This window comes from Mustela putorius, unplaced genomic scaffold, assembly GCF_011764305.1.
Source record: "Mustela putorius furo isolate JIRA1106 unplaced genomic scaffold, ASM1176430v1.1 tig00000139_pilon_pilon_pilon, whole genome shotgun sequence".
Lineage (NCBI taxonomy): Eukaryota > Metazoa > Chordata > Mammalia > Carnivora > Mustelidae > Mustela > Mustela putorius.
In genome coordinates this window covers 982,507-1,000,578 of record NW_025421293.1, presented here as the reverse complement: position 1 = coordinate 1,000,578, position 18,072 = coordinate 982,507, and the positions used below count along the sequence as shown (strand labels likewise).

At 42.2% G+C, this 18,072-nt stretch overlaps 1 protein-coding gene across 8 annotated transcripts in view; it reads right to left on the bottom strand.

The window, feature by feature from the left end:
• Positions 1-18,072, bottom strand: part of LOC101692945 (S-adenosyl-L-methionine-dependent tRNA 4-demethylwyosine synthase TYW1) — a 201,127-nt gene that overhangs the window by 124,938 nt on the left and 58,117 nt on the right. For all 8 annotated transcript variants that reach the window (XM_045074911.1, XM_045074908.1, XM_045074913.1 and 5 more), the window contains one exon: positions 1,121-1,239. In XM_045074911.1, coding sequence (XP_044930846.1) covers positions 1,121-1,239 — 119 coding nt within the window. The remainder of the gene's footprint in view (positions 1-1,120; positions 1,240-18,072) is intronic.

Genomic DNA, 18,072 nt, shown 5'->3' with positions numbered 1-18,072 from the left:
AAGAAGATGTGGTACACGTGTGCAATGCACTATTACTCAGACACAAAAAGAATGAGTCACTACCGTGTGTGACTATTTGGTTGGACCTAGAGGGTATCACGCTACATGCAATCATGCAATCAGGCAGACAGACACAGACAAATGTACCATATGATTCCACTTATATTTGTAATCTAAAAACAAATGAATACACAAAGAAACAAAGAGAATCAGAACTATAAAAACAGAGAAATGATGGTTACCAGAAGGGGACGGGATGGGAGATGGCAAAAATGCGTGAGGGATGGTGAGAGATACCGGCTTCCAGTTACTGAATAAATACATCATAGGAATAAGAGGTAGAGGGGCGCCTGGGTGGCTCAGTGGGGTAAAGCCTCTGCCTTCCGCTCAGGTCATGATCTCAGGGTCCTGGGATCGAGTCCCACATCAGGCTCTCTGCTCAGCAGGGAGTCTGCTTCCTCCTCTCTCTCTGCGCTTCTCTGCCTACTTGTGATCTCTGTCTGTCCAATAAGTAAATAAAAATCTTTTTAAAATATTTTTTAAAAAAAGAAGAAGAAGAAAAGGTAGAGAACAGGGCATACCGCCCAGGGTAATGTCACAGTGTGGTACGGTAACAGATGGGAGCTGCCGTCAGGGGGAGCGCAGCGTAGGGCGTAAACTTGTTGAATCACTATGCTGCACATCTGAAACTATCATGTATGTCAACTATATTCAAATTTTAAAAATTTTTAAAAATAATTAACTAATCAAAATCTATGGAATGTAGCTGAAGAAGTACTTAGATGAAAATTTTTGATTAAAGACTTATAGAAGACTAATATTACTAAGTTAACAATCTAAGCTATAAAAAGAAGAGGGGGCAAAAAAAATAGTAGTAGATTACTGAACAAGAAAACAAAGATATAATGCAGAGGATTCATGAAAGACAAAAAATCGGCAAACCCCTGATAAAAACTAATCAAGGAAAAACAACCAAATGCACGACTGTATTAGGAATGAAGACGGGGGTTAATTATAGAGACAGCAGAGCTTCAGGTAAATTTGCATGCCATGCTGAACAGAAATGGATTATTACAGAAGGTCACATATTTGGTCACCACAGCCATTCATTTTCACTTACCGCCAACAGAAGACACATTTATTTGCACAGGCCAAGCTTGGGGTAGTTTCCATGCAACGGTGGCTCTCGATGCCGTAGAACGTATGTTTATAGCAACCTCCTCTCCCCCGGAGCATCGACTGCGAAAGTGAAAAAACAAATGATAATCTGGATAAAATCCTCAAGGCAAGGAAACAGAACACCAAGTACATCATATTTAAGAAAAAAATGTGCCTTTCATAACCATAAATACCCCTACTGGTATCGGCATGACGCAGAAAATTAACATTCCAGTGTTTTGATGATGCTTTGGGTTTTGATGGTCCTTTAAGTTTTCTAAAACCCAGTGAAATCAACTATGATTCATTAACTCTGAAAGATCTACAGAGAAGGCCACTGATGCCTGCACTTTCAAATCCATTCAACTGCCTCAGATAATGTTAGTCCAATAATCCAGAAAACCAAGGGGTAGGTATGACAGGCTCCAAGAAGACGGCCACAGCACGCACGCGAAAGGGTGTCTCTGCTTCGAGTAAGGGAGGTGGGCAAGGGCATGCACCCTGAAGTACAGTCTGTGTCAACTGAAGGGCAGAACTTGAACATACTGAGACCGTTAAGGGGACCAGCAGCATGAACGTGAAAGACATATTTTTCCCCAAAAGGACACTATTTAATACATGAGTCGTAAAACCACTGTGAGTGTAGTAAGAATTAAAAGTTGAGGAAATAATGCAGGTCAACTTAGGGTTAGAATCAAAAGATATTCCCAAGCTTTCTGAGGTCTCATCAGAAAGCTCCATCTAGAAATTCTGCAAGACAGACTGGATTTTGTAAGAGCGAAATCTGGGGGGAAGCTATGCAAATAAGGTTATGGTGACTTGGGTCCCATTAGCGGAGGAAAGAGGCAGGGTGCTAAGGAGGTATGTGATGCTGACTCAGGTCAGCTGCGACTGAGGCATGACTGAATCATCAACAGGAACAAACGAGATGCGAGGAGCCTGTGTGTGTGCGCGCGTGTGTGTGTGTGCGTGTGTGTGTGCATGTGTGTGTGTGCGTGTGATATATATATATCAGTGTGCTAACATTATAATGCTATCCACAATGAAAGAAAATTACCAAAAAATCTACCAGCTTGATTACTATGTTGGTCGACCACAAAGTCTTATTTTTTGCCCTGATCAAAAAGGTTCCCTTGTCCATCTCACTTGGTACTTGCATAAAGAAAAGTAAGAAAAAATACTGTTCAAGGTAACTGCAAATTCTCTTTCAACTTCCCAATAAAATATCCAAAAGGCAAACAAAACATTCAAATCCTGCAAACAGCACCGGAAACTAAAAAGCCTTCCAAATGCCAAAGTCAGAGGGAAACCAGCACTGAAGGAGAAACGAAGTTGAAGACCTGAAGATTCCAGTATTACTGAGAAGGTGATGAACCTCGAGGACGGGTGTTGAATGTACAAGAATGAGTAACACCGAGCCCCAACCATGATCCAGTACGAGGAAATGTCAAGTAAAGAGGCAAAATGGGGGGCACCTGGTGGCTCCGTGGGTTAAAGCCTCTGCCTTCAGCTCAGGTCATGGTCTCAGGGTCCTGGGATCCAGTCCCGCATCAGGCTCTCTGCTCAGCAGGGAGCCTGCTCCCCCCACCACCCTCGTCTGCCTCTCTGCCTACTTGTGATCTCTGTCTGTCAAATAAATAAATAAAATCTTAAAAAAAAAAAAAAGGAGGCAAAATGGGTACTGCTTTGACAATAGGGTATTTGAATCAATCAAGAGTCTCCTGCAAGCAACAGAAACTGACTGTGGCTGAAAAGAAAAGGGATTTATTAAAAGGACCCCACAGCTCACGGAATCTTTAGAAAGGCAGGAATAAGGCCGGCTGGCAGGACCAGGCCTCCATCCCTCAGACGCCATCACTCTCGGGACACATCACGGCACCAGCCCTGAAAAGCAGAGGCTGCTGCCATGAGCCCAAGCACGAGGTGTCCCTGTCCCAGGTCCTCCTCCTCACTCACCTCACATTCCAAGTCTCACGCAAAGGCAAGCACCACCCTAAATGATCCTGTTACACCCACTGCCAGCCCGAGACACCAGGCAACAGTGTCTCTCGTCCTTGGCTTCTTAAGCAGGCAGTGGGTCCTTGCGCTCAACAAAGCTAATGTCACAGAATTCCCCAAACACGAAAAGGTCTAGATGCTGGACGAGCAGAGAAGAGCCAAGTGTCCATCATGGTGTCACTGGAGCCCGAGAGATGGACGCCGAGCCAGCTGGCCGTGCAGGAGCGGAGAGAACGTCCCAGAGGGGTGCTGTGCACACTGAATACCGGAGGGCTCTGAGGATAAAGGGTCAGAGGCATATGAGAACGTCCCAGAGGATAAAGGGTCAGAGGCATATGAGAAGGACGGCACGCTGCTCTTTCTAAAACTGTTTTCTCGGGCGCCTGGGTGGCTCAGTGGGTTAAACGTCTGCCTTCAGCTCAGGTCGTGATCCCAGGGTCCTGGAACCTGCTTCCTCCTTCTCTCTCTGCCTGCCTCTCTGCCTACTCCTGATCTTTGTCTGTCAAATGAACAAATACAATCTTTTAAAAATAAAATACCTATTTTTTCTATAAGTTTTTATAGCTTTAGTTTAGTTCATGATCCATTTTCAGTTAATTTTCATGTAAGAGGTGAAGTTTATCTTTTCAGAGATTTTATTTTTATTTATTTGACACAGAGAGAGAGGGAGGGAGGCACAAGCAGGGGGAGCAGAGGGAGAGGGAGAAGCAGGCTCCCGCTGAGCAGGCATCACAGTAAGCTTTAACATCAAGGTGTGTGATTCCTCCCACTTTATTTCTCTTCCTCAACACTGCTAAAGCTATTTTAGGGCCAGGACCACTCCCCGCAAATTTGAGAGCAAGTCTGTCTATTTCTACAGAACCCTCACCGGGATTCTGATGGGAACTGCATGGCACGTAGAGATCAGTCTGGGGGAAGGTGACCGTTTCCCGTACTGTCTTCTAACCTATCAACACCTACGGAGATTTACATTTAGATTCCCATGCACATGTACACGCATTCAGATTCTCATCGATTTCTGCTTTGTTCTCTTTCTGCGTTTCCGGGGTAAGCACTTGCTGCTGTAAACCTCCCTCGGACCCCTGCCTGACTCACCCCCCACATCCGGTTTTTCTGTACTGTCATTTGCTTGTATGTATTTTTCCATTTCCTTTGCAAGTTCTTCTGTGGCCCAGGGCTTTCAGAGATGCACTGTTTAATTTCCAAAGAGATTTTCTTTTTGTTTCTATTATTCATTTCTAGCTTGATTCCATTATGGTCAGAGAACAACCTAATGATTTCAATTCTTATAAATCTACTGAGATTTGTTCTTTGGCCGAGGACACGGTCTGTCTTGGCCGGTGTTCCACAGGCACTTGAAAACCTGTATATTCTGCTGTTGCTGGGTAAGATGCTCTTCATCTGTCAACCAGATCCTATTAGTTACTAGTGTTGCTGGGATTTTCTATATCCTTGTGATTTTCAGTGAAGTAGTTCCAGGAGATGCTGAAAGGGGTTTCAAGGTCCCCAACTAAGGGGCACCTGGGTGGCTCAGCCAGTAAGAATCTGACTCTTGGATCAAGCTCAGGTCATGATCTCGGGGTCGTCAGGCTCTGCACTCAGCAGGGAGGTCGCTTGAGGTCCTCTTCTGTCCCTCTGCCCCTCCCGCCGCTCACGTGTGTGCTCTTTAAAAAAAGGTCCCCAGCTGTAACTGTGAATTTTTATTTTTTTAAGGTTCTTCCATTCAACTACATCAGTTCTAAGCCTCCAGTGTCTGATGTAACTTCCTTTAGTGTGGATTATCCTTTTATTATTATGAAACGTCGTTCTCCGTCTCCAGTATGTTTCCTGGCTCTGTGGTCTGCTTAATCTGACTTGAGAGAGGCAGCCCTGCTCTCTGGGTTACTGGCGGCACACTATGAATCCTTCTATCATTTTACTCAACCTACCCGCGTCACTGGGTTTGAAGTGAGTTTCTTGTCCATGTATTCTGGGGTCCTATGTTTCTTATCCACTCTGCCAGTTATCTGCCAGTTCATATATTTATTTTTTTTAAAGATTTTATTTATTTATTTGAGAGAGAATGAGTGAGAGAGAGCATGAGAGAGGAGAAGGTCAGAGGGAGAAGCCGACTCCCCAAGGAGCGGGGAGCCTGATGCGGGACTCGATCCTGGAAGTCCGGCATCATGACCTGAGCCGAAGGCAGTCGCTCAACCAACTGAGCCACCCAGGCTCCCCTGCCAGTTCATATATTTAGAAGTGTCTGAAGTGTCTGCCTTCAGCTCAGGTCATGATTGCAGACTCCTGGGATCGAGCCCGAATGGGCTCCCTGCTCAGCGGGGAGCCTGCTTCTCCATCTCGTCCTGCTACTCCCCCTGTTTGTGCGCTCTCTCTCTCAAATAAATAAATAAAAGCTTCAGAATATTTGCATTTGAAGCAATCACTAATTTATTAGTCCTCGGGTCTGGTATTCTGTTATGTTTCCTGCTTGTTTCCTTTTTTGTTCTCATACCTATTACTCTTTTCTTGATTTCCTGCAGGTTATGTAAACACTTTCAGTACCCCATCTTATCTTGTGGGGTTTTTTTTCTTTTAGTGTATCCCTTTGTAAACTTTTGTCAGAGTTGTTGGCAGCTCTTTGTATAGTTTTTGTAGTAGTTATTCTGAGTCTTGCAAATATACAGGACTTCTGTATATACTGCATATATATGTGTGTGTGTGCGTGTGTACACTTACATATATACACGACTCTCAGAGTCGGCTGCTACTAACATTTTATACCGCATGTGAAGTGTGCAAATATCACTTCCACTCCCTTTAACTTTTCCTCTTTTAAATGAAATATCATTGCCCTGAGTATTACATGGTATTTTAATTTTGTTTCAATCATCAAATATGATTTCTAAAAGTCGTGAGGAAAATGATCATCTCCTGCACAAACCCATATTTCTGATCTTTCCATCATTCTTCCTGACTTCCTTTGTGCTCCAATAATCTGTATCATTTCATCAGAAGAACTTCCTTTAGCCAGTTTTTAAGGGCAGATTAGCAAACAACAAATTCTTTGTTTCTCATCATGGATGTCTTTATTTAATCTTCATTCTGGAAGGACAGTTTTGCCAGATACAGAATTAATGCTCATCACGTATTTTCTTTCAACAATTGAAAAATGTGTACCACTTCCCTCTGGCCTCCTCGACTTCAGATGAGAAATCCGATGTCAAATAAATACTAATACATCATTTTTCTCTAACCTCTTTCAAGATCGTTTCTTTTTTACTTTTCAGATCATTAGTTCTAAGGTATTATGATGTGGATTTCTTTAGTTTTGTCCTGTTTGTGGTTTGCTCTGTCGTTCAGATCAGGTAAATTCTATCGAGCTATGCTGTTTAGAGATCATACTACTGACATGGTAAGACCCCTGATTCTATCCTCTGTCGTCTCCACTCCATTAATGAGCCTCCTTAGGTGGTTTCCTGTTGCTAAATTAAGGATTAGGAAACGTGGGGTCTCAGCCTTCCTCTTCAGACAGACAGACGTAGAACACCCTGCTGCCCTATCGTTCTTCCGCTCCTGGAGTCCCAAACCAGGTAGCCTTCCTCTTACCATATTTCAAAGTTCTCATCTGGTGCCTCTTGTGTTTTCCCCGGTTCAGAGTTACGCAGAGCAGGAAGGAAGAGGGAGAAAGGGGTTTATGCCCCGTGTGCAGACCACTAATCCTCAGATAACACATTCCGAAAGGAAGTTCTCTCCCATCTGAAAATCAGTAAACAACGAGGCTGGAAAAGGGAAGGCCTGAGGGTGACACACGCTTAGAATTCAATCTATGTTATAAATCTAGGGGCAGAAATTACAGACAGCCTCAGAGTTATGAAGCCATTAATTCCTGGCCTCAGGGCAAATGTGAGCCCAAGAAATACAGCTGCAGCCCAGCAGAGCCACACTGAATGAAGCAAGACACCATCACCAGGCAGGCTTTAGGCACATCAATTTGGGGACAGGGGTGCAGGGGGAGGAATGGAGATGGGGTGTTGGGAGACAGAACTCCAGGGGTCTCTCTCTGAATTCATGCAAGCAGCACTGCCTGCCTTTATTCTATACTATCTTCTCAAAAAGGTTTGTACAGTGAATGGCCTTAGAAGATACAGTGTCTCTCTCTGGAGCCAATGATATGTGTGTTTATTGTCCAGTGTAATACGGAGATGTCCCTCTAGGACAAAGGTCAGGCAGGATTACTGTCAACTCTAAGAGCTTCATTTTCCCTAAACTTGGGGTTCCTCTCCTATAGCACATCCAGAGATGTTACTGGCTCTTCCAGAGCTGCCCCAGGAGCACCAGGGACTCCGGAACCAGAGTAAATAATGACATTCCAGCTACAGCTGTTATTATCATAAACTGCCCGTGCCTTCTGCCGGCATCCATGACCCTGTGGCCGGCTAACCAGCTATACACAAGTGGGTAAAATTTCAGAATCAAATTTTTGACAGAGGATGGAGAATGCAACGCAGAGGTCAATGAGCGCCAGCGATGGGACAAAACCAGTCTGCTGCCAGCTTCTGCAAATACAGGACTGCCGGAATTCTGCACACACACCCCCCCCCATTTTACTGCCCACGGCTGCTTTTCTGCTATGGCAGAGCAGAGGAGCTACCGCACAGATCGTGCGACCCACAGAAGTTAAGTCACTATCTGGCCCTTTAAGAAAAAGTCTACTGACCCCTAACTCAGGTATTTCTTTCCTACTCTAGAGCAAAATAAATTCCAACTGATTAAACCTTAAAGAGTACATACAGGAGGTGAAGTCAGGGAAGCTGGAGGAGGAGGACCCACCAGGACCCAGTCGCCCCGCCTGGACCACTGCACTGGCAGAATCTGTCTAAGGCAACTACTCAGAAACTCAAGTCGGTTGAAGGGTTGCAACTTCCAGGAAAAGGCTTGGACAGTTCATTTCAGCTCTTAGCACAGCAGGAGCTCCCCACCCCCAGCCATGTGGCAGATAGCTGTGCACGTGTTCCTGAGGCAGCTTGCACACCGTTTGCGGTAGCTAGGGTAGGCAAAAAGGACCCTGTCCTGCAAAATACTGGGCACCTGTGCTGTGACTGCTAATTGTAGCTTCTGATCACAGAGGTATGAAAGGGCACAGAGCCAGTGTTGCCGCACTGCTCCCCATCCGGATTTTTGAAGGCCTTACCCGGCTAGCTGAAGTGACTTCCAGGAGACTGAGAGGGCCTCCACCTATTCCTATCCCCTCCACTTTACACTGTCACCTTTCATGGAACCAGACATTAAAGACTAGAATATTCACATTCAGTGGAACATTCAGGGAGAAACAGAAAGTTACTCTGCATGCCCAGGGAAAGGCTCAGAAAAAGATGCAAGACATTAAGTTTACACCTCAGCCGGATCCTTACAGAGAGTCAACGAAACTCAATAAAACAAAAACAATAATAAAAAACAGCAAACCCTGTGGAAGGGAGAATCTGATTTCCAGAGTTACCACATGATTAGATTCAAATGCCCAAGGGCATACAAAGACATAGGAAAGTATGTCCCATTGGAGAGGAAAAAAATAATTCAACAGAACCTATTCCCGAAAAATACTTTACGGCAGATATATTAGACAGGCCTTAAAAACATGGTCCTAAAGTTTCTCAAAGAACTAAGGGAAGAAGTGAAAACAAAACAATGTGTGAACAATATGGAAATAGTAATAAAGAGCTAAGAAGCCTAGAGAGAAACCAAAAAGAAATTCTGGAGCTGAAAAGTTTGATAATGGAAATGAAAAATTCACTAGAGGGATTCAAGGGCAGATCTGAATGGCCAAAGAATCAGAGAACCTGAAGATAAAATGGTAGAACTTACCAAGGCTGAGGAGAAAAAAAAAAAAAAAATGAAGAAAAGCAAAGAGAGAGCTTAAAGGACCTGTGGGGCACGTCAAGTGGAACAACATGCGCATTGTTCATGTCCCAAAAGAAGGGGCAGAGAGAATATATAAAGAAACGATACATGGAAAATCCCCAAATTTGATGACAGACGTGAATGGAAACACCCAACAAGCTCAACAAGCTCCAATAAGATGAATTCAAAGAGACCCACACCAAGACACATCACACTCAAGCTTTCAAAAGACAAAGAATAAACCTGGGAAGTGACCAGAGAAAAGTGAATCATCACGTACAAGGGGTCATTCATAAAATTATGGGCAGATCGCTCGTCTGAAACTTTGGAGATCAAAAGGCAGTGGGCCAAGATATTCAAAGTGTGAAAAGAGAAAAACTGTCAACCAAGAATTCCGTATCTGGCAAAACCACCCTTCGGAATGGAGGGAGAAATCAAGACATCCCCAGACAAACACAACGGGAAGCGGCTCGTGGCCACCAGGCCTGCTCTGAAAGAGACGCTCGAGGGGCTCCTGCAGGGAAGTGAAAGGGGACTACGCAGTACCTCCAAGCCGTACGGAGATCCCAATAAAGGTAAATATTGGTTGGGGCGCCTGGGTGGCTCAGTGGGGTAAGCCGCTGCCTTCAGCTCAGGTCATGATCTCAGGGTCCTGGGATCGAGTCCCGCATCGGGCTCTCTGCTCAGCAGGGAGCCTGCTTCCTCCTCTCTCTCTCTGTCTGCCTCTCTGCCTACTTGTGATCTCTGTCTGTCAAATAAATACATAAAATCTAAAAAAAAAAAAAAAAAAGGTAAATATGGGGACAATTATGAAAACTACTGTTACTGTGTCAATAGTTTGTAACTCGTTTTCTACATGATTTAAGAGACTAATACATTTAAAGAAAAAAAAATATTAGTATAAAACTAGTATTTTGCAACTTTGGTTTGTAATTCCAAATCTTGTTCCCTACATAATTTAGGAGATAACTGCATTAAAGGAATTACTAGTTTATGTTTTTCTGCTCACAAGGTATGAAGATGTAGTTCTGTGCCATCAATTAACTGAAAGTCGTGGGGACCGAGCTGTAAAGGTGGAATTTTTGCATGTTACTGAAATTAAGCTGCGGTAACTTTAAAATAAAATGTTACATCAATGTTAAATGTGATCCCCGTGGTAACCACAAGAAAAGTAGCTATACAATATACACAAAAGGAAACTAAGAAGGAATTTATACATTTCACTACAAAAATCAACTAAAAAAGACAAAACTGTAGGGAATGAGGAATAAGAAAGCAATAGGGGGATAGAGGGGAAAAGTATAATGACAGAAGTAAGCCCCTCCTTACCAGTAATTACTTTAAATGGAAATGAATTAAACTCTTTAATCAAAAGACAGACCTTGGCAGAATGGATAAAAAGACATGACCCAACTCTATGTTGTCTACAAGAGACTCACCTTACCTCCAAAGACATAGCTAGGTCGAAAGATAAAGGTCGCAAAGATATTCCATGCAAACAGTAATCACAGGAGAGCAGGAATGGCTATACTATTAGCAGACAAAATAGATTTTGGTTACAAGGGACAAAAGATAAATCAAAAAAGATTACAAGGGACAAAAGACATTATATATTAATAAAAGGTTCAAAATAGCAAGAATATATAATAATTATAAACATTTACACACCAAATGACCTATCTTCAAAATATATAAAGCAAAAATGAGGGGAGAAATAGCTCTACAATACAGTTGGAGACTTGAATACCCCACCACTCACAATGAAAAGAACCACGAGAGAGAAGACAAGGAAGGAAAGAGGACTTCACGCAGCAGACCAACTAGATCTAAGACACACATGTAGAACACTCCAGCCAACAGTAACAGCAGATACAATCTTCTCAAATGCACACAGGACATTTCTAGGATAGACTGCAAATTAGCCCCAAAATTAAGCTGAATGGATTTTAAGAGACAGAGATCATACAAAGTATCTTCTCTGACCACAATGGGAGGAAGTTAGAAATCAGTATATAAAGAAAATTGGGAAGTTCACGAAATTGTGGAAATTAAACCACACACTTTTAAACAATCAATGCATCAGAGAAGAAATCACAAGAGAAGTTAGAAAATACTCAGAAATTAATGAAAATGAAAAAAAAACACACACAAAAAAACAAAATTTAGCAGTGCTGAGGAGGAAATTTATAGCTACAAATGCTTATATTACAAAGAAAGAGAATTCAAAAAAACAAGGTAACTCTACAACTTAAGCATTTAGAAAAAGAATGAACAAATCCAAAGCTAGCAGAGGGATATGAAATAATGAATATGAAATCAATAAAACAGACAATAGAAAAACAAGAGAGAAAAATGAAACAAAAAGTTGGTTCTTCAAAAAGATCATCAAATATCAACAAACCATTAGCTAGATAGGACTAAAAAAAGAAAGAAGACTCAAATTACTAAAATCTGAAATGGAGTGAGGACATTACCACCGATTTTACAAAAATAAAAGATCTGAGTACTATGAACCAATGCACCTGAGAAACTGGAGACACTAGTTGAAATGGACACAAAATCTACCAGGAAGTCACAAGAAACAGAAAGCCTGAATAGACCTATCACCAGCAAGGAGACTGGATCAGTAAACACCAATCTCCCAGCAATGAAAGAAAAGCCTCGTATCTGATTCCTTTACTGGATGAATTCTAGCAAATATTTAAAGAAGAACTAATACCACTCAAAAACGGTCAAAGGACCTGAATAGACGTTTCTCCAAAGAAAGTATACAGATGTCCAATAAGCAATGAAAAGATGCCTGACAACACTAATAGGCAGTGAAATGCAAACCAGAACCACAGTGAGGCACACCCATTGGGAGGGCTCCTCTCAAAGAACAAAAACAAAACAAGTGCTGGTGAGGACACGGCAAAACTGGAACCCTGTGTACTGTTGGTGGGAACGAAACATGGTACAGCTCCAGTTTAAAATGATATGGCCGTTCCTCAAAAAATTAAAACTAAAGAATTACCATAAACCCAGAAATTCCACTTTGGGGTCTGTACCCAAAAGAATGGAAAACAGGCTCTCAAAGGCCTATCTGCGCACCTACCTTCATAGCAGCATTGTCCACAACAGCTAAAACGTGGAAGGAACCCAAGTGTTGGTCAACAGGTAAATGGATAGCGGCACCTGGGTGGCTCAGTTGTTAAGTGTGTGCCTTCAGCTCCGGTCATGACCCCAGGGTCCTGAGATCCAGTCCCGCATCGGGCTCCCTGCTTTGCCGGCAGCCTGCTTCTCCCTTTCCCACTCACCCTGCTTGTGTTCCCAAGTCTTACCGGCATTCTCTGTCTGACAAATAAATAAATAAAACCTCTAAAACAAAACAAAACAAATAAACGGCTAAAGAAAAATGTGGTATATATGTACAGTGGAGTATTACTCAGTAATATAAAAAGGAAATTCTGACACATGCGACATGATGAACCTTGAGGGCATTATGCTAAGCGAAATAAGCCGGTCACTAAAAGATCCGCATTCTATGATTTCACTTATACGAGATACTCAGAGAAGCTGAAATCATAGAGACAGAAAGTATAATTTAGGGAGTTACTAGGAGCTGTAGGGAGGGAAGAGTGGGGAGTTACTGTTCAAAAGGTACAAAGTTTCAGTTTTGCAAGATCAAGAGTTATGGGAATGGATGGTAGTCACAGTTGCATTGGGAAAAAGTATTTAATATGACTGAACTGTTTGCTTTAACATGATGAGGATGGCAAACTTTGCTTAACAGAATTTTAAAAATTAGCTTTAAAAAGTAGCATAAAGAGGGGCACCTGGGTGGCTCAGTGGGTTAAAGCCTCTGCCTTCGGCTCGGGTCATGATCCCAGGGTCCTGGGATCGAGCCCCACATCGGGCTCTCCTCTTGGCGGGAAGCCTGCTTCCTCCTCTCTCTCTGCCTGCCTCTCTGCCTACTTGGGATCTCTGTCTGTCAAATAAATAAATAAAATCTTAAAAAAAAAAAAGTAGCATAAAGAAGTGATTATTTTCTAAATCTCTGGGTGAGAAAGAATCCCATAAGTTAAAAGAAGAAGAAGAGGGAGGAGGAAGACGGCGGAGGAGGAGGAGGAGACCTAAATTTCGTCTGGTCCCAGGAGTTCAGCTAGACACTTCTCAAACCATTCTGAACACCTACGACCTCAACAGAAGATAGGACAGAAGAACAGCAGCAATTCTATGCATAGAAAAGGAACCACTTTCTAGAAGGTAGGACACGTGAAGTGAACCCGAGGCGGTATCTGAGAAGACAGACCCCTGGGGGAGGGAGCCTTTGTCAGCCGGCCCCCAGCACACGGTAGAGCAGCAGAGCACAAAATCAGAACTTTTAGAAGTTCGGCTGAGGGACATCACTCCTGTGGTTAAGCAGGGTGTGGAATCCTCGCTGGGACAAGTGTGGTCTCAGGACCCTTGGGGTCACAGAATGACCAGATGTCTGAGTGTGACGGCGCTCCCAAGTATCAGAGCGGGGAAACAGCTGCAGAGACAGAACCCAGGAGGAGGCTCTCAGGTAGGGGTTGCCATAAACCATGATTCCCTCTACAGTCTTTGAGCAGGGACCCTGCCAATGGCAGATCCAGGGAGGCCGCCCTTTCCTCCACCAGCAAGAGCGGCACAGGGGCACGCTGCAGCAATCTGCTGGGTTTGGAGACTCCAAACAGAGCCGTGCACCAAAGACAGAAATGCTCGGTTACAGTCCGGGTGAGCTCAGAGTGCGGCCAGAGACCAGGGAGATGGGGGGATTGACTGCTTTTCTCTGAGGAGGCACCGAGGAGGAGGAACCAGCGTTCTCAGCTCCTCCGGAGCTGGAGATTGGGAGGCTGTATCTCCATTCTCCTCCTCCAAAGTTGTAGAGAAAGCATTCAGGGAACAAAAGCTACCAAGGGCAAACCCAAGCAGATGACTTAGCCCGGCCCCCTGGCTAGGGTGGTGCTATCCCAGTCCCTCCCCGAGAAGATCAGCAAAAACATCCAGCCAAGACCAAGTTGACCAATCAATGAGAACTGCAAAACTCCAGTGCTGGGAGAATACAGCACAGAGAATTCATGACTTTTTTTCCTCCATGATTCAAAGTTAAATTTTCTTAATTTTCTTTTTCTTTTCCTATTTTTTAAAATTGTTCCCCTTTTCTATTTTAACCATCTTATCAATACCTTTTTTTCTTTTTATTTCTCCATTAGTGAGAGAGAGACTGAGAGAGAGCAGGAAAGAGGAGACGGTCAGAGGGAGAAGTAGACTCCCCGTGGAGCTGGGAGCCTGACGTGGGACTTGATTCTGGAACTCCACGATCATGACCTGAGCCAAAGGCAGTCACTTAACCGACTGAGCCACCACCCAGGCACCTTTACCAATACCTTCTTAAAAATATTCCTTAATTTTCATTTTTACAATCATATTCTATCCCTTCATTGTATTTAACCTTATTACACACACACACACACACACGTTTTTCATTCTTTAAAATTTTGGGACACGATTTCTTCTAAAAGACCAAAATATACCCTAAATCTAATGTATAGCTTTATTCTAGCCTCCTGCCTGATCACATTCTCTCCATTTTTTTTAACTTTTTTCTTTCTTTTTTCAACAAACTTATCAATTCCTTCTTTAAAATCTTTTTAAGTTTTCATCTTTGCAGTCATACTCCACCCTCCATCGTATTTACCTTTATTTTTGTGTATATATGTGTGTTTTCCTTTCTTTAAAACTCTGAGAGGCAGTTTCTGCTAACAGACCAAAATATACCCAAAATCAAGTGTGTGGCTCTGTTCTCTTCACCAGCTGGACCATATTTCTTTTTCCTTTCTCCCCCCAACCCCAGGTTTCTGGTCTCTTCTGATCTGTTTATTCTAGGGTCATTGTTACCCTTTTAGCATTTTGTTCTCTCATTGACCTATTCTTCTCTGGATAAAATGACAAAGTGGGAGAAACCACCTAAAAAAAAGGAACAAGAGTCAGTATCAACTGCCAGGGAAAATAATCAATACGGACTTTAGTAAGATACCACAACTAGAGTTCGGAATGACAATTATAAAGATACTAGCTGGACTTGAAGAAAGCATAGAAGGTAATAGAGAATCCCTTTCTGCAGAACTAAAAGAACTAAAATCTAACCAAGTTGAAATACAAAAAGCTCTTAATGAGGTGCAATAAAAAATGGAGGCTCTTACTGCTAGGATACATGAGGCAGAAGAAAGAATTAGTGACATAGAAGAACAAATGAGAATAAAGAAGCTGAGAAAAAGCGAGATAAAACAACTACTGGATCACGAAGAGAGAATTCAAGAGATAAGTGATACCATAAGATGAGACAATATTAAAATAAGTGGGATCCCAGAAGAAGAATGAGAGGGGGGGGAATATATATTGGACCAAATTATAGCAGAAAATTTCCCTAATTTGGAGAAGGAAACATTCATCAAAATCCAGGAGGCACAGAAAACCCCCCTCAAAATCAATAAAAATAGGTCCATACTCTCATCATCTAATAGTATAACTTACAGGTTCAGAGACAAAGAGAAAATCCTGAAAGCAGTTGGGGGCAACAGGTCTGTAATCTACAATGGCAGAAATATTAGATTGCCAGTAAACCTATCCACAGAGACCCAGCAGGCCAGAAAGAACTGACATCATGCATTCAGAACACTAAATGAGAAAAATATAAAGCCAAGAATACTACATCCAGCTAGGCTATCAATGAAAATAGAAGAAGAGATAAATCATTTCCAGGACAAACAAAAACTAAAAGAATTTGCAAACGCAAAAGCAGCCCTACAGGAAATATTGAAAGGGGTCCTTTAAGCAAAGAGAGAGCCTAAAAGTAACAGACCAGAAAGGAACAGAGACAATATACAGTAACAGTCACCATACAGACAATACCATGGTACTAAATTCTTACCTTTCGATAGTTACCCTGAATGTAAATGCCCCCAGTCAAAAGACACAAAGTATCAGAATAGATTTAAAAACAACAACAAGTCTCACTGATATGCTGTCTGCAAGAGACTCATTTTGGACCCAAAGACACTTCCAGATTTAAAGTGAAGGGGTGGAAAATAATTTACCAAGCTCGTGGACATCAAAAGAAAGCTGGGGTGGCAATCCTTGTATCAGACAAATTACATTTTAAACCAAAGACTATGATAAGAGATGAAGAGGACACTGTATCATACTTAAAGGGTCTGCCCAACAAAAAGATCTAACAATTTTAAATATCCATGTCCCTAACATGGGAGCAGCCAATTATATAAACCAATTAATAACAATTTATAACATATAATAATTAATAACAAAACCAAAGAAACACATTGAGAATAATACAATAATAGTAGGGACTTTAACACCCTCCTTCACTGAAACTGACAGATCATCTAAGCAAAAGATTAACAAAGAAATAAAGGCTTTAAATAGCACACTGGACCAGATGGACATCACAGATATATTCAGAACATTCCATCCCAAAGCAACACAATACACATTCTTCTCTAGTGCACATAAGCATTCTCCAGAACAGATGACATCATGGGTCACAAATCAGGTCTCAACGAACACCAAAAGACTGGGATCATTCCCTACATATTTTCAGACCATAATGCTTTGAAACTAGAACTCAACCAAAAGAGGAAAATTGAAAGAACTCAAATACATGGAGGCTAAAGAGCATCCTACTAAAGAATGAATGGGTCAACCAGGAAATTAAAGAATTTTTAAAATTTACGGAAACAGGGCGCCTGGGTGGCTCAGTGGGTTAAGCCGCTGCCTTCGGCTCAGGTCATGATCTCAGGGTCCTGGGATCAAGTCCCTCATTGAGCTCTCTGCTCAGCAGGGAGCCTGCTTCCCTCTCTCTCTCTGCCTGCCTCTCTCTCCATCTACTTGTGATCTCTCTCTCTCTGCCAAATAAATAAATAAATAAATAAAAATCTTTTAGAAAAAAAATTTGCGAAAACAAATGAAAATGAAAACAACTCTTCGAAATCTTTGGGATGCAGCAAAGGTGGTCTTGAGAGGAAAGTATATAGCAATACAAGCCTTTCACCGCACGAAACAAGAAAGTTCTCAAATATACAACCTAACCCTACACCTAAAGGAGCTAGAGAAAGAACAGTTAAAAAAAAAAAAAACCCTAAACCAAGCAGAAGAGAAATAATAAAGATCAGAGCAAAAATCAATGAAATAGAAACCAAAAGAGCAGAGGAACAGATCAACGAAACTAGGAGCTGGCTCACTGAAAGAATTAATAAGATGATAAACCCCTGGCCAGACTTACCAAAAAGAAAAGGACCCAAATTAATAAAGTCATGAAGGAAAGAGGAGAGATCACAACCAACACCAAGGAAATAAAATTATAAGAATATATTCTAACCAACTATATACCAGCAAACTAGACAAAAGAAATGGATGCATTCTAAAGATGTATAAACGACCAAAACTGAACCAGAAAGAAATAGAACACCTAAACAGACCTATAACCAGTAAGGAGATTGAAGGAATCATCAAAAATTTCCAAACAGGGGCACCTGGGTGGCTCAGTGGGTTAGGCCGCTGCCTTCGGCTCAGGTCATGATCTCAGAGTCCTGGGATCGAGCCCCGCATCGGGCTCTCTGCTCAGCAGGGAGCCTGCTTCCCTCTCTCTCTCTCTCTGCCTGCCTCTCCATCTACTTGTGATTTCTCTCTGTAAAATAAATAAATAAAATCTTAAAAAAAAAAAAAAATTTCCAAACAAACAAGAGTCCAGGGCCAGATGGCCCCCCCAAGGGAATACCAAACATTTAAAGAAGAACTTAACACCTATTCTACTGAAACCGTTCAAAAAAATAGAAATGGAAGGAAAACTTGCAAACTCATTTTATGAGGCCAGCATCACCTTGATCCCAAAACCAAACAAAGACCCTATCAAAAAACAGAATTACAGACCAATATCCTTGATGAACACAGATGCAAAAATTCTCACCAAAATACTAGCGAATAGGATCCAACAGTATGTTAAAATGATTATTCACCACG